Below are 17309 nucleotides of genomic sequence, written 5' to 3'. Positions count from 1 at the left end.
GCATTTGATATCTCATATTTGTGCTGCCTGCCACTGTCCTATCTCATGTCCATTTGATATGTCTCAACATGTCCATTAGTCACCTCCATATTCTAGGAATCCACTGGAGTGAGGGGATGCCAGACTAGGACACTGAATGGAGATGTCTGAAATAACTTGACTGCAAGTGTGTGTCGTGTGTTGTGTTTGTGTGTGTCGTGTGTTGTGTTTGTGTGTGTGTGTGTGTGTGTGTGTGTGTGTGTGTGTGTGTGTGTGTGTGTGTGTGTGTGTGTGTGTGTGTGTGTGTGTGTGTGCGTGTGTGTCTGTCTGTCTATCTGCCTGTGTGCGTGTGTCTCTATGTATATGTGTGAAATGACTCAGGCAGAAAACTCGTATCCAGTCATGCATGTGGTGAAGAGGGGCTTATGTTGACTTTGGCAGACTGACATCCTGTAGCAGTGATGACAGACTAGCAGGTGTGCAAGAGATAATGCTGTGTGTATCTCTACGGAGACCCACTATAGGACAGTGACTCAAGCACTACAGAGGCTGTGGGTTTCTCCAAAGCTCCTTTGTTACGACCTTCATTCATCTCTCCAGAGGTAGCCTAATTGACGCTTCAATAGTTTAAAGGGGCGTCGTTGGGATACCTTCTGTGACCTTCTGGGATACCTTCTGCGACCATGTCGATGAGCTTCCTGCAGCAGGTGTGTACTGGGCCATGCTGTGTGTCTCTGAGGAGAGCCACTATACTGTAGGAGAGTGACAGGCTCTACAACAGGGGTGGGCAATCATTTTCGGCTAAGGGCCACATTGGGTTTTGATTATTGACCGAAGGGCGAGATATCACAGGTATATTGCCTGTCATTAACAACAAATAATGTGCCCTGACCTATTTTGTTGGCTACTCAAGTCCTGTATATGTTCATGAAATGCATTTAGATGAATAGAGTAGTTTATACAGCAATATGCTAATCTGAAATCATTGGTAATTTAAGAATGTTGGTTATTTATGGGTTGTCCTTCATGTAAGACTCTGTGGGCTAGATGAATTGACTCAGCGGGCCGTATGTGCCCCCCCAGCCTGAGTTTATCCACCTCTGCTCTACAACAAGCTACTATGAGCTCTCACCAGCAAGTGTACACTGGGCCATGCTCTATGAATATGTCAAGACACCCAAGGCCCCAGGACAAAACGATGATTGGGCCCCCCCATGCTTACTGCCAACATCACAATAGGGCCGCCATCACCAATACAGGAGGGCCCTGGGCCCAGGGACAAATGCCCTGCTCCCCCATAACACTGCCCCTGAGAGCCACTATAGGAAAGTGACTCAATAACTACAATGAGCTGGCACGTGTGCCAGGGCTTAAAGGTACTATCCTGGGAGTCACTATCAGCAGCTGGCTTCTCAGTAATGGCACATTCATGGAAGCGGGAAGTTGGAAGCTAACTACAATGAAATGGCTAATAGTGTATGCATCTGGAACAAGTACACTTGAAATGTTTTATATGGATGAATGATGTTGTCAATAACTTTTACTGGGGGCTTTCAAAGAAATCCCCCCTTTGAAGTTGAGGCATTTTGTCAGTAAGCAGTTGTTCAGGTGTGGCTTGACCCCCACTTTCCCCCCTTCGGAGAATTGTAATACAGTAGCAGCAAATTTCACAGTTGCCTTTGGCGTTGTTAATAAATAGACATGAAACACAAGGTGACGTATTGTGTTCTGATGATTAAATCAATGATGTCTTTGTATTCCTGAAACATCAAATGCATGGAAGGGGAGGAAATAGGTAGCTCCTACAGTAAGACCTGCACAATTGAAATATAGGATTTCATGCCACATATACCACGAACACACACTGAACGTGACACACGTGACAACAATGACGGAAGTAATTGACTTTGTATAGAGGAGCTGGCGACAAGAGGCAATTTGAGCGACACGAGCAACAGTTTGTAGTGACAGTAGTTCAGTGATTATGGCAGTCAACGCAGTCTCACCCCAAGTAGTCAATTTCTGACTACCTTGGACCAGACGGCAGTTTTTGACGTCTTGGGTATTCCTTCCACGTCACATTTTGACTATGTGGCCTAACCCTAAACCTATTCCTAAACCTAACCTCAATGACGTTATGCTGCCACAAGGGGGCGCCTTTGAGGACATAGTCAAAATGTGACGTGGAAGGAATACCCAAGACGTCAAAAATTGCAGTCTTGGGGTGTCAAAAATTGAGTAGTCAAAAATTGACTACTTGAGGTGAGACTGTGTAGTGGTAGTTCAGCAACAGCCACCACAGCCAATCAGGAATGCTGGAATGTTTGCATTCTGCTTTTAACTGTCATACTGTTCCTGTAACTGTAACTGTAGCTTTTGTTGCTCATGTCGTTCTTGCTATGAAACCAGCCAGCAATGCTATTTAGCTTCTGTGTCTTTTGGGGGGAGCGTGTCTATGTTCCCACGGCCCATTGGTCCCACGGCCCATTGGTCCCAAATCACTAAGACTTTTAACATTAATTTTTAGGGCCATTGGTCCCACAGCCCAATGGGCCCACACTTATACCTACTGGCCCATGTTCCCACATTTCTAAGAATTTATTCAAATATAGGCCCTATGTCCCATGGCAGGGAGAAAGGCATGTTCTCTTAGTTTACTCGGAATGTAGGAACATGAACTTGTGGAAAATAGGGCCTATATTTGAATAATTTCTTTAAAATGTGAAACATGGAGCAGCAAGAATAAGCTGTGGGACCAATGGGCTGTGGGACTAACGGGCTGTGGGACCAATGGGCTGTGGGAAATAGGGCTGACTCCCTTCTGGGGGGATGTTCGTGCAGTAAGGAGGACACAATATTACCGGCAGAATAAAACTGCTCGCCCACTAAACCCATCCATTTAAAAAATGTTTGTGCTACCACAGAATTTCTGTTTGCTACTTCCTGTTAAACTGCCCATAGCCCTCTGAATAATTTGGCACTAGCAACTGCTACCAAAATGCTAATGGATCATTTTTCCATACCGTTGACCTGTAGGCGAGCGGACGTCCTGAGTCCCTCGGAGGAGAAGACGATGGTGCCGGTGTCCTCGAGGGTGAGGAGGGACATGGTGAGTCCGTGCACACAGCCGTTCCTGCTGACGCGCCAGGTGGTGCTGGGCTTGATGCGCAGGCCGTCCTTCTGCCACGAGCCCTCCACGTCCGCGTGCGACAACTCCACCTCGAACGACGCCGTCTCGCGCTCGAAAGTGTCCACGTCCTTCAGGCTCTTACGCAGGAACACCTTACGCTCTGGGTAGAGGATACACAAAACACACATGCAGATTAAATACACAGCTACAGTAAATACAGAGAAGGATCATGCTCTACTGTCTCCACATCCACCAGGCTCTTACACAGGAACATGTTACGCTCTGGAGGACACAGGATACGCACGCACGCACACGCACATTTACACGCACACACATACTGTACGCTGTGTACACTACTTGTAGAAAATACAGAGTTATATACAGTATTTACTGGCATTAACAATAATTAAGATAATGTAAGTAATTATTTATATATTTTTTATTCTTTGATTATATATTTTTGAATAAGCAATTATACCATATCACATGACACTATACTACACGTATTGTGACTTAAGTCAAGGTCACTGATCTTGCTGTACTGTACATAAAGCTCCTCTCTCAGCCTTGATGTGTCAACAGGTCATTGTTGCGTCTGGCAGCACTTGCCAATCTATCAACAGTCTGGGAATGTGTTCATATTATATTGCAGTCTATTGTTAATGACTTCTGTCTGTCTGTCTCTCTCTGTCTGTCTGTCTGTCTGTCTGTCTGTCTCTCTCTCTCTCTCTCTCTCTCTCTCCATCTCTCTCTCAGGGTCATTCCAGTGCTTCATCAGTCTGTTTTATCTCAGAGCTTTGTCCATGTGTCTTCCAGGACAGGGTTATTTTAGGGGACCAAAAAAAGGCTGAGAACCGTTGAGCTAGACTACACTAGGCGGGGCTAGGTTAAGGCTAAGGACATTGCCAGGACAGTGCCAAAGCTGAGACAAAAGCCATCTATCTAGATTCCTGAGGCACAGGTGACAGAACAGAAGTGACACTGAGGAAACACTGGATACTAAGCCAGAGCTCCTTACATTTACAGTAGTGCAGGTGGACACCAGATGCACCTGTCTGTACGGGCTGTATGGGCTGTCTATATTAGAGAGAGATGTAACGTACACCCACAGGGATGACATTGACATCAATCAGGACGTGACATCTGACACTGACACAAATCAGGAGTCTGTCCTCAGCTCTTCTTGTTGCCATGCGCTTTTGGAGCATCACTGGCGTCCTCTGACAGCCAGCAGGATGCATAGTAATATAAGCTATAAGCTATGATATACACTAAGTCGGATATCAGTGTGTGAGATGTTGAGTTTGACCTGCGCGGAGTGAAGTAGGTGTCACCTGTCTAAGGCATGTGCACGCGCCCGCATACCTGTGTGCGTATGTGCGTATGTGCGTGTGTGTGTGTGTGTGTTTGTGTTGGTGTATGAGTGTGTATGTGTGTGTATATGTGTGTGTGTGTGTATCCATGACACATACGCTCCACGTTGAGTTTGACCTGCGTGCGGTCGTGCAGGGTTTCACAGCGGTACGTCCCGCGGTCGGACAGCGTGAGGTTGTGTATGGTGAGCCTTCGCTTGCAGCCCACGGAGGAGAGCGTGTAGTGGGGCCCTGATTGGATGACCACGCCCTGCCGTATCCACTGCACCTCGCCCGTCTCCAAGGAGATCTCTGTCTCCAAGGTGGCCTCCCCAAACTCCTCCCCTTCCACCGGCTCCATGCGCTTGGTGAACAGGATCTGGGCCTCTGGACATGCCAATCAAACACACAAAGACCAATCAAAACACATATTTCCCACACACATGTACACCATAGACAATGATGGGCAAAATTAATTCATTGGTTACAATCCAGTTGCACATATTGCATATTAACTTATTTTACTCGTCCACTTTAACTAGGTGATTATTCAACCAGCCAATCACCAGGCTGAATTGGACAGGTAAAACCAAGTCATTTGAGTTATTATTCGTAACGACATTGTAACTAATGAATCTATTTTGACCATCACTGACCACAGATACAGCATATTCACACTTTATGTACTATTATACATACATACAGCAAATATAGCAATTATACAGCGATTATAAAGCATTCAGTACAGCATTCATACAATTATGTCTTAAACGTACACTTTTATACACTGACACACTTCATACAAACCCCAACTCCAGTGAAGTTGGGACGTTTGGTAAACAATGAATAAAATCAAAATGCTATGATTTTTAAAACATTCAATCTATTCATTAGATGTAGAATAGTGAAAAGACAACATATTAAGTGTTAAAACTGAGAAAAAAAATGTTTTGGGGGACATATGTACTCATTTCTAATTTGATAAATGCAACACGTCTCAAAAGAGTTGGGACGGGGACAATGAAAGGCTGCAAATATCGAGGAAGACTAAAAACAAAACAAAAGACAACACTTAACAGTTAAAAACATTAACCGATAAGATGATTTTATATAATGATTTCACCAGCTTATATGGTGGGTGTATTCCTTGTCATGTTTTGCAATGTTTTCCTTTCTGTAGTGCTTACAGTGTGACAGGTCTTGACCAAAAGCCCACCATTTTATCACCTGGAGCCAAACTGTTAAAACATAGTAGAGAATGCAATTTGACCTTACTATGTGGCAGTAATCGAAGATCTCCCTTCAAAATATAATGCATGAGTGGCTTTCCATGCTGTTTAAAACCCATTTATACCATTCAGCACTGTATTTAACTCTACAGATGAGTGAGAACATCTTAACCAATGCACTACTGCACCCGCATGCCATCATGGAGGCTGACTTTTGAAGTTAGCACTAACACAAGTTGGATGGTCCATTTTCACTGTAGCACAGGATGTGCAATGCTCTATTATTGTCAAAAAGAATGGACTTCTACAACTTCTGCTGACTTTTGTAAGTAAAGGACAGTTTCCCATGTCTTCTGAGTCTATTTCAAGTGAGCTCAGGTGCTTAGGAGAATGTTACACCCCGGTATCATTTGCACGCATTAAGCATTCTTAATATGGTCAATTTTCAATAGCTCTAGAGTGCTAGAGTGAGACTACTATACAGCCAATATATATTTCATGATGTCATGAACCTATACAATGATTTTAATAACAAAAATATGTCTTATATACACTCAATCGTGGTAAATCAAAAGAAATTAAAAAATGTATGTAATAACTATGGTAATTATTACCTTTGCATCTTTAATTCTGAGTGACTCAGCCTCTCTGTGATGATCTTATACCTGGACACCTATATTGTCCATCAGTACAATTCATTTTGAAATGTTCTTCTTTGTTGTCTTATCTTATTTGGATGTTTACTAAATTTCACTGATCCCTGTCCCAACTTACAGTATTTGAGACGTGTTGCATTTATCAAATTAGAAATGAGTACATATGTCCCCCAAAACAATATTTTTTCTCGGTTTTAACACTTAATATGTTGTCTTTTCACTATTCTCCATCTAATGAATAGATTGAATGTTTTGAAAATGATAGCATTTTGATTTTATTCACTGTTTACCAAACGTCCAAACTTCACCGGAGTTGGGGTTTGTACATAAAAGTGCGTATAAGCAACACAGTGTCATTTCAGTGTTATATCAACATTGAGTAGGACCAACAAAGAATTCATCTTGACTCAAAGTTTGTTGAGAAGCACTATCAGGTGTGCGTGCGTGCATGCGTGCTTGCGTGCTTGTGTGTCGCATTACCTTGTATTTTGAGAGTGGCTTTCGAGGTGACCCCCTCGGCCTCGGCGGTAATGCGCGAGGCGTCCAGCATCTGGCACTTGCGAATGAGCAGCGTGTGACAGAGGCCGTTGTGCGAGGTGACGAAGCGGTCGTCCTGGGGGATGGGCTCGTTGTCCATCAGCCACACCACCTCCACGTCCTCCGGCGACACCACACACTTGAAGGTGGCGTCCTCTCCCTCCAACACCGTGGTGTTGTGGAGCTCCGTCAGGAACTCGACCACACGAGGCACTGTGGAGCACAAGAGAGATGTGATTTAATATGTGTGAGTGTTTCTGTCTGTTCTCAGGTAACACCACACACTTGAAGGTGGCCATCTTCTCGCTCCAGGACTGGATTTGTGAAACCATCCACACACACTCACACACACACCAATCCACTTGAAAGTACATGGTAGTGAAGACCTCTCTGGATTTGGACCGGTAGTCTCCCTGTTCACACACGCACGCATGCACGAACTCACACATCCGTTTCCCCATCCACACACACCCACACCCACCCACACCCACACCCACACACTTACTCTCCACTCTGAGGTATGCGGTAGTGAAGTCGTCCCTGGATTCGCAGCGGTACTCCCCGGCGTCCTCGCGGGTGAGGCGGTGGATGGTGAGGGAGCGCTCAGTGTCGTTGGCCCGGATGGAGAAGCGGCGGCTGGGCACCACCTCCAGACCGTCCTTCACCCACATCACGTCCGCCTTGGGCTTACACACCTAGAGAGTATGAACACACCTATTACAGTATATGAAGAGATATATACTGTATATAAACAGACATCTATAAAGTAGTACTGGGCTGTTGGTGTAAGTTTTTTGTGTGTCAGTACTGTGTTGTCTGTGTAAGCTTTTGCTACTTTTGCCTGCAACCAAATCTACCTTCGGGTACAAATAAAGTTACCTTACCTTACCTTGTAACAAATGTAATTACAACACTAGTAGTATGATATTACACAGCTGCATACTACTGGTGTTCTAATTACGTCCATAACTCTACTTTATATAATGCATGTCACGTTGGGTTTGCACACCTAAGCTATGTACTGCACATCTGCCTTGGTCTTCTACACTTAGCAATGAGTACATCAATGTACAAGACATCTGCTTTGGGCATATTATACTCAACGGGCACCTCATCATCACCATGTCGAAATATTTTAGTGTTTTCTACTGTGTACTATGACATACAGTGCCATACAGTGCCATATACTGTGCCATTGTGAGGAAGACCCTACAGGTTCTCTGATGAACCAATACTGTAGTGATTGGAAGAACCCTGAGATTGTCTAAAGGGCTCTTCAGAGAACATTTAGGGGTTCCACCATAGTGGCATGCAAAAAAAACCCTAAAAGTTATTTGAGGAAACCTTTGATCCTTAGATAACATTGTAGTTCTTCTAAGAACTTTCAGGATCTTGGAGGAAGGGACCTTGAAGGAAAGGGACCTCTTTGAGTAACATTCTAATTTTCACAGTGTATTTGAGGAGTTGCGAATGTACAAAAATGGGTTTACACACCTGGCAGCTGAGGGTCACCATGCCATCCTGGTACCCCACCGAGTTTGTCATTGGCCGCAGGAATTTAATACGCATCTCTGTGTAAAAAGAGGGGAAAAAAAACTTCTCTCTTTTCTTTTTAGAAATCTATCATCTCTAACCTACACGGAGAGAAGGACAGAGACAGATAGACAGGCAGACATAGACAGACAGAGAGGCAAATTTCATTCTGCAACATTTTCACTCCTCTTACTTTTTAGAGTAGGATGACAGGCAGACATAGACAGACATACAGACAGAAAGGCAGACAGATAGGCAGACAAACAGACAGGCAAAGTCGACAGCCATTCCGGAGAGTTGTCTCACCTTTGACGAGCAGGCTGAACTGCATCTCGTCGTTGCCCACGTCACAGGTGTACTCGCCGCTGTCTGACCTGCGCAGGGGGTCTATGACCAGGTAGTGGCGCGTGCCCTCGTAGCCCATGCGGAAGCGCTCGTTATTGACGGGGGTCCAGTCCTTCATCCACCTGACCACAGGCTTCTCGCGGGAGATGTAGACCTCGAAAGTCACCGACTCGGCCTCGTAACCCGTCACCTTGTTCACCGCCTGCTTATTCACGATGGTCACTGGGGGCTCTGGGGAAGGGAAACAGTGGAGAAGAAATACACACAGGATGATACACATGCATCCACTCGCATACAAGTGCACACACACACACATGCACACACCCACACACACACACACACATTAACACAGGATAAATTAGTGTGCTAGGCCATGGCCCCTGTTATAAATTTGCACTTACATGATCAAGTCATAATATACAGTATTACTAAAGACTCATAGACTGTCATAGTTGTATAGTACTAGTAGGCCCGTCCTTTCACCTTCTACTTCATCTTAATTCTGGCAGGACGGTGTGCATTTTGTGCCACCATAGATGATGAATAGTAAGCAAATCTGGACGGAAAACACTCATGGCTTCATGTTGTATGGAATGTGGACTTGTAGACTTAAAGGGACACTGTGTGAGATTTTCAGTTGTTTATTTCCAGAATTCATGCTACCCATTCACTAATGTTACCTTTTTCATGAATACTTACCACCACCATAAAATTCTAAGTATTCATTATGACTGAAAAAATTGCACTTTTCTTACATGAAAAGGGGGATCTTCTCCATGGTCCTCCATTTTGAATTTCCAGAAATAGCCATTTTTAGCTGCAAAAATGACTCTACTTGGACCATACTAGAAAATATTTGTTTATTACTTAGTAAACTTCCATGTAAAGATCAAATTTGGCAATAGGCAGCCCAGTTTCAATGAGCAGCATAGTTGCAGTACCTTTTTGACCATTTCCGGCACAGTGTCCCTTTAAGACGGCAGGCATCTGAGTGTTTCAGAGTACTGTCTTGTTAAATACTAAATATTCACAATGTGGACAACTGACAACAGAAAAACTACACTATTACACATAAGAAATTTGGCTTCAACCAATGAAGAGGAATATTATAACACACTCACCTTGTACTTTGACAGTGGTCACCATCTTATCCGTGCCCGCGTCACACATGTATTTCCCTGAGTCGCTGGGGCTCATGTCGTTGATGATGAGCTTCCGGAGTGTTCCGTAGCACTCGATATGCGTGCGCTCGTCCTCCACGAGCTTCCGGTCGTTGCAGTACCAATCCACGGGGGCGTTGGGTCGCGACACCTCGATGGCTAGGATCAGCTGATCGCCCAGCGCCATGTCCTGGTGCTCCAGCTCGTCAGAGTTACCCACGATGGTGACAGGGGGCTCTGGGCGGATAAGGGGACAATGGGCTATGGTTGGTGACCCAAACTATGGGCTCTTGTACAGTCTACATCAGTGGTTCTGAACCTTGGGTGCGGGCACCACCGGGGAGTGCACCAGAGATTGCAAATGAAAACATGTTTTGGTTACCATTTAAAGTCATTAAGGTATTGATTAATGTCTCAATCAAGAATATTAAGAACCACCGGTCTACTTGATATGTATTTGTCCATATAAAATAAACCACAACTAAACTAAACTAAATTAAAAATCATCAGTTGACTGACAGTTCAGGGTAAAGTGAGTATGAAGGACGAATTTAGGGTTAAAGCATAAGCATAAGATTGATGTGTAATACATACGAGTAGTGTCTTCTTACCTTGCACTTTGACATTGAAGGTGATGGTATCGTCCAAGGCATCCAGGAAGTACTCGCCGGCGTCCTCCTGGTCTGCGTTGAGGATGATGAGGGTTCTAAAGGTCCCTTCTTCCTCGATGCAGAAGCGTTCGTTCTGCTCCAGGCGTTCTCCGTCCTTGTACCAGCAGGCCTTCCCTTCGGCTCTGGAGAGCTCACACTCCAGCTCCACGTCCTCTCCCACCTCACACTGGCGATCTGTCTCTATCTCTGACTTACGCAGGATCAACACTGGCGGCTCTGGAAACACACAACAACAACAACAACAGCATGTTTATATAGTATGCTGTAAAAATACCAGTGTCTGGATTTATACAGGTTTACTCTGAAATATTGACACCACATTTTTTTGCTGTGTAAGTACACATTGATATTGATTGATTGATTGATTGATTGATTGATTGAATGATTGATTGATTGATTGGTTATTTGACTGACTGACTGATTGAGGGTTAGGTTAGGGGATATGGAATCGAGCTTTAAAACAGTACTAAAAACACAAATAGATTTTGAGGATCCAAACCAAGGTTCATGGCCTCATCACAACACATGAATTCCAAAGGCATATTGAAAACTAATTCGTTACACCATCGAAACATGTCAGGCAAACTTTTACATGTCTGAAACAAAAGAAAACTAAAGACGTGGTTTAATAAAAAAGACATAATGAACTTAATAGATCCATTAAAGTTGTGGAAGCATGAGAGAACAGATGGAACGTCTTCAAGCCTACATCTCGTTGCCTACAACTGAATTATTTTGACTAAGATGTACTGTGGGACATATGACACAGATCTTCACAGAATGCAAAGACTCATTGGAAATCTGACCTTTGACATTGACAGTGAAGTCTATGGCGGCGTCCTTGGTGTTGCAGGTGTACTTCCCCGAGTGGGCCTTAGAGGGCGAGTGGATGGTGAGCCTGCGGACCAGGCCATCAGTTGTCACAGTGACATTGTCATCGAGCTCCACCTCCACCCCGTCCTTTAGCCAGCGCACCTCCGCGTTGTCACGGGAGACCTCGCACTCCAGGACCAGGGGCTCGCCAGACACCGGCTCCAAAGAAGTCTTCATTGTGGGGGGCACGACCAGCTGGACTTGGGGCTCTGGGACAAGAATGTTTACAATACTACATAAATAGCAATGGCAATAGTAATTTGGGGAAGGAGGAACAAGATGAAAAGATGAAACTAAAAAACAGATAACAAGTTGGAATCAAAAGTATAGCAGAACAAAAAAATGAATGAATAAATGGAATACCTAATGCATACCACAAAAACCACACCACAAAAACCAAAACGATAAATAATATTCCCATTAAATAAGAATAGCATCATAATAATCTGTTGCATCTCTGAACCTTATTATCATAATCTGTAATGTTTTATATATCCAGGTGGCCACTGACTCCTTAGCCCTAGACTATGGTTGTGAATGAAGGTGTGCAGGAAAAAATAGTAAGGCACGATCCCATGTAGGAGGGTCCTTGGTTGCAATCTACTGCTGTGTAGAGGGCCTTGTTATGGTTAAGTCTGGGAAACCCCTGGAGTAGTTCATGCAAATCTACAGTCTGTATGCGGGTCAGTGATGTTTCAGCAGTAGCACACGTCAGGGCGGCACAATGACCAGTGCCACTGTTGTATGGATTTTTTGTTTGTTTGTTTGTTTTTAGTGAACTATCTAAGAAGCATATTCATAGCAGCAGCATATCAACCACCAATTACTAATTAATTGATGGGCATTAGACGTCGTTGGGGCAGCCTTGGCCTCGTGGTTAAGGAGATGGGCTTTAGATCTGAGAATTGCAAGTTCAAATCCCACCCTTCCTCTCCCTACTTCAGTCCATGGCTGAGGTGCCTTTGAGCAAAGCACCTCATCCTACACTGCTCCAGGGACTGACACCCATACCCTGCACATAACTGTAAGTCGCTTTGGATAAAAGTGTCTTTTAAGTGTAATGTAATGTAATGTCATGTTGCGCCGTCTTTGACTCCTATACAAATCTTCGTACCCTCTACGATCAGCATGAAGGTGACCTGGTCGTCGGACGTCTCGCATATGTACTCCCCCGTGTCCTCCGAGCAGGAAGCGGGGATGATCAACTTCCTGTGGGCGCCGTCGGCGACCAGGGTGAGCCCGTCGGCCTCATCCACCTCCAGGCCGTCTCGGAACCACATGACCTGGCCGTCCGCTCGGCTGAGCTCACACACCAGCTCCACCTCCTCGCCCGCCTGCCACACACACTCCACCTCGTCCTCGCGCGGGGAGACGATACGCACCGGGGGCTCTGTGGAACACACACACACACATGTGGAGTTAATACACAAGCGCACAGACACACACAGACGTACGCAAGCACGCACGCATGCACACACACACTCGCGCATGCACATCACAGTCTACTTGGGGTTCATTCAGGGACTCGATACACAACGGAGGTTTTAGAGAGGCTAATGCACACACACACTCTCTCTATCTACTTTGGGATCATGTTGGGACATTAGAGACGTGTACACTGGGGAGGGAAGTGTGTCAATACACACACACACACACACACACACACACACACACACACACACACACACACACACACACACACACACACACACACACACACACACACACACACACACACACACATACACACACACACCATCTCGGAGAGATGATATGCACGGGGAGCTGTGCAGAGGAGAGGAGACGTGTAAGTTAGTACATCATCACAATCTCCAGTTCCAGCTAATGGGATGGATTCCATACACACTGGCGGCTCAGAGGGACAGCTGGGCCAGACAACAAGAAAGGCCCCCCTCTCCGTGGAATGGCAAGGTTCCCAATGGCTCAGGCTTCAGGGCCCCCTTGGTTCTTTGGCCCTTGGGGCTGGGCCAGGTAGGCCCGTACAGTAATGCATCTTTAGGTGGGTTAGTAAATACGCTATGCGCACACGTCTTCACCTTATCACACCGGAACATAATACAACTGAGATAGAGATAGTAAGATTCTATAGATTCCTCTTGATGCCACCATGACACTTTTGTGGCATTTCACTCACTCCACACACACAGACACAGACACAGACACAGACACAGACACAGACACACACACACACACACACACACACACACACACACACACACACACACACACACACACACACACACACACACACACACACACACACAGACACACACACAGACACACAGACACACACACACACACACACACACACCTGCTACATTGAGCTGGAAGAAGACTGAATCTCCGCCTGTGTCACAGACATACTCCCCGGAGTCTTCCGCGGTGGCATTCTTGATGGTCAGCCTCCTGTAGGGTCCCTCTGATGTCATGATCACATTCTCATCCGTCTCCAGCACCTTCAATTCAATTTGATGCAATTCAATTCAAGTCCGATTTATTAGAGTTTCTTTATTAAATCCATGGTCTCAGAACACTTGGTAACAGAAATATTATAGTAATACAACAATTATGGATAAAAGACAAGGTAATCCTAAACAAATGTTCAATTTATAAACTAATAAACAGAAGATAAAAATGCTATATCAAAAATGGATAACATTTCAAATTGGAATGGGTGAAACCGTGCAAATGAAAGTAAACATGAACATGAAAACTATTTAAAGGCTATAATACAAATTAGCCAATGACATACACATGGCTAACTAAGATATTGAGAGAACATGAGTAAATGGGCAGCCGTGGCCTTATGGTTAGGGAGATTGTCTTAACCCTCTGAGGTCTAAGGCTTTTCAGAGGCTTTTAGGCTGCTTGCACCACCCTGACATTTTCAAGTATTTTCATTTCATATATATATATATATATTTGGAACCTGGAAGGTCTGAGGTTTCTAATGGTGTGACTTATATGTTTCAATGACAAAAACTCACAGAGTTACAGATTTGTTTTTGGAGACCAATTGCCCTCTGAAGGGCACTCGGACCTCAGAGGGTTATGTCAGAGAATTGCAGGTTCGAATCCCTCCCTTACCTCTCCCTACACCTCCATCCACGGCTAAAGTGCCCTTGAGGAAGGCACCTAACCCCACATTGCTCCAGGGACTGTAAACAGTACCCTGTACCTCGATAACTGTAACTTTAACTTTGGATAAAAGCATCAGCTAATTGTAATGTAATGTGATGCAATGTAATGTGATAAGTCACCTCCAGGCCGTCCTTGAACCACTGGGCCCCCCCGCTGGAACGAGACAGCTCGCAGTTCAGCACAATCTCTTCACCCAGGTGCCTGTCCATCGCCACATCATCCTTGGGGTCCACGATCATCACTGGGGGCTCTGGATAAAACACAACAACACTGTGCAATCTGGTTCTTGATTGTGTTCGGCTGATTGAGCGTTCCAAGCATTGGTAAATTGGCCGTAAACAAACTCCATTCTAAACGAAGATTCAAATACGATGCAGAGTAGTTTAAACTCAAAACAAAGTGGTGAAAATATTTTAAATATTAACCTACACAACCACCTTTAGGTAAATAATTGATTTGTGTGTTTTCTGTAATTTTGAATCCATCCAGCCCTACCTTTGATATCAACTGTAAATGACATGCTGTTGTCCCCAGCATGACACGTGTATGTGCCAGCGTCCGACATCGCCGCGGAGCGTATGATGAGCCTCCTCATCTCGCCCTCTGATTGGATCTTGATGTTGTCACTGTCCTCCACCTCCACACCATCCTTTGTCCAGTGGGCGAGGGCGTCGGGCCGGGACACCTCGCAGTAGAGCACCACAGGGTCCAGTTCCATGGAGGACTTCTGGAGGTCATCCTCTGACAGCTGCTTGAAGGACACAGGGGGACCTGCAGGGGGGTTACCCCAAAAACACAGTTACACACAGCAAGATGGCTGGAGTGTGTGTGAGCATGGGGAGGTGGCAACCCCAACCTCTATACACAGTAGAATAGAAATGTAAGAGGAGCGGGAGAGGAGGTGATTGGATAAAAGCAATACTTTGCAGTACTAATTCTAAAAGGGTACACCCCTACATGCTGCTGTCGGCTGCAGAACAAAACATACATAGAGAAACAAAGCTGCAGAGAAATCGGCCAAAACAAAGTTACACAGTTGGAATGCATAGGGGTTTAAGGGTGTACGTTAGTCAGTCATATAGAGTGACAGTGCACAGGGTTTAAGGTAGCCATTAAGGAGACTTGGAATTCAGCTAATTCCCAGGTGCCCTGTGAGCAAATTGATGTTGTGCAATGAGCATGTAAGATGTGTTATTACTGTACTAGTGTACAGTGATTAAGGGTGTGGTTTTCTGTGAGATGTGCAATTATTAATGGTGGGTTTTCTGTCATTTGTAAGTCACTGGATTGTCAAAGAAAGGAAAAATAACATTAGTCTGGAGAGGGGAATGATGGTTTACCCTGAAACACAAGTCACAACAATTATTCCTGGTTACACCAAAAACACTTTCCTGGTGAACCAGAAGCTATGTGTTGACGCCCAGGGGGCTGGGCTACACAATCCTTCTGGTACACCTGTGATTCGCTCTCCTCCTCCGTTTTCGAAATAACCGGGGCAGCACGACGAATCAGGATCGTAGGGAGGGATTTCAGTGGGTATGACGTTTATCGAACGCAACACCCTCCCCCAGGGTAGTTCGGCTGTGCCCGCCCCCTCCCTGAATCACAACAGTAATGGCGGCGTGCGAGGAGTTATCATGCGTCGGGATGGAAGCAGCAATTTCAGCGGTGTTATCCAAAATACCTTAAGTTGATTTTCTAAAGGACGTTGTTCTGTTTTGGTTCCCGACCTGGCGGCGCTTACGTGACGACACGTCCTACGTCACAAAGCTTCAACGTGAGTGGTCGAAGTGTCATGTCATTCATATGAGGTTGCTCCAACCGCGTGCAAGCATCTTTTGACTAAACCCCGCCTGCGGAGAGGCGTGAAAGGGCAGTGTACCAGTAGGCTACTGGTTCACCAGGAAACAAAAACACACCCTTCGTTACTGGATCATACTTTGCATTGAATTTGTGAAATGACTGATGAATAGATGAATTATTGGAAATTAAATTAAATATCGGAAATTGTTTTGAAATAGATGCAGACATGCGTGTGTTTAAGGCCCTCCGTACATCAGTTCTGACAGCACTGCGGAGCACTTTTGCTTCCGACAATTTCAGCTACCCCGCACACAATTTCACCACAGCAGAACATGAATAATCAGGGTGGATCCGACAAAATAGAACTGGTCCCTAATCGCAAGCCGAAATACACATCGACATCGGAGTCAATGTGTGGGGTTGTATTGAAAACAATGGAATCGAACTTTGGCAGAGCAGTCCTCCGCACTTTGTCGGAGCCGATGTGCGGAGGCCCTAAGTTGTTTTTCAACGGCACAGTTTTAAATAGCATTGACCAACAGCAGAATGAGGAAAACACCCTTCTTGGTATATTAGCTTTAACATATGCAGAATTTGTTTCTGGATAATATGTGATCTTAAGCATATGAATGAAAGTATGTAATAAAGTATTGAACGTCTGAATACCTCCTCAATAATGTCAGCCGGTCAAACACAGCGGTTCACATACAAGCATGCTCATTTGAAAAATCGCATATTAGACATGAATGATCAAGATGTGCTGTTGAAGTGAAGACGTAATTATTTAGGGGAAAGAGGATGTTAGATTAGTTAAATATTAGATGTAAATCGGCGCACAACTTTATCATCCATCTCTTCCACCACCCCAGCTAGCATCAT

General features: G+C 44.9%; 1 protein-coding gene across 2 annotated transcripts in view; it reads right to left on the bottom strand.

The window, feature by feature from the left end:
• obsl1a (obscurin like cytoskeletal adaptor 1a) overlaps positions 1–17309 on the bottom strand; it is a 60120-nt gene that overhangs the window by 20212 nt on the left and 22599 nt on the right. For both annotated transcript variants that reach the window (XM_063211530.1, XM_063211531.1), the window contains 13 exons: positions 15123–15398; positions 14747–14877; positions 13798–13942; positions 12580–12855; positions 11399–11674; positions 10533–10808; positions 9883–10158; positions 8723–8992; positions 8378–8454; positions 7389–7578; positions 6827–7096; positions 4582–4848; positions 3003–3269 (listed from right to left, as the gene is read on the bottom strand). In XM_063211530.1, the coding sequence (XP_063067600.1) occupies positions 3003–3269; positions 4582–4848; positions 6827–7096; positions 7389–7578; positions 8378–8454; positions 8723–8992; positions 9883–10158; positions 10533–10808; positions 11399–11674; positions 12580–12855; positions 13798–13942; positions 14747–14877; positions 15123–15398 (2997 nt within the window). The remainder of the gene's footprint in view (positions 1–3002; positions 3270–4581; positions 4849–6826; positions 7097–7388; positions 7579–8377; positions 8455–8722; positions 8993–9882; positions 10159–10532; positions 10809–11398; positions 11675–12579; positions 12856–13797; positions 13943–14746; positions 14878–15122; positions 15399–17309) is intronic.

This window comes from Engraulis encrasicolus, chromosome 12, assembly GCF_034702125.1.
Source record: "Engraulis encrasicolus isolate BLACKSEA-1 chromosome 12, IST_EnEncr_1.0, whole genome shotgun sequence".
Taxonomy (NCBI): Eukaryota; Metazoa; Chordata; class Actinopteri; order Clupeiformes; family Engraulidae; genus Engraulis; species Engraulis encrasicolus.
Note: the sequence above shows the minus strand (reverse complement) of the source record. Positions and strands in the feature narration are given on the sequence as shown.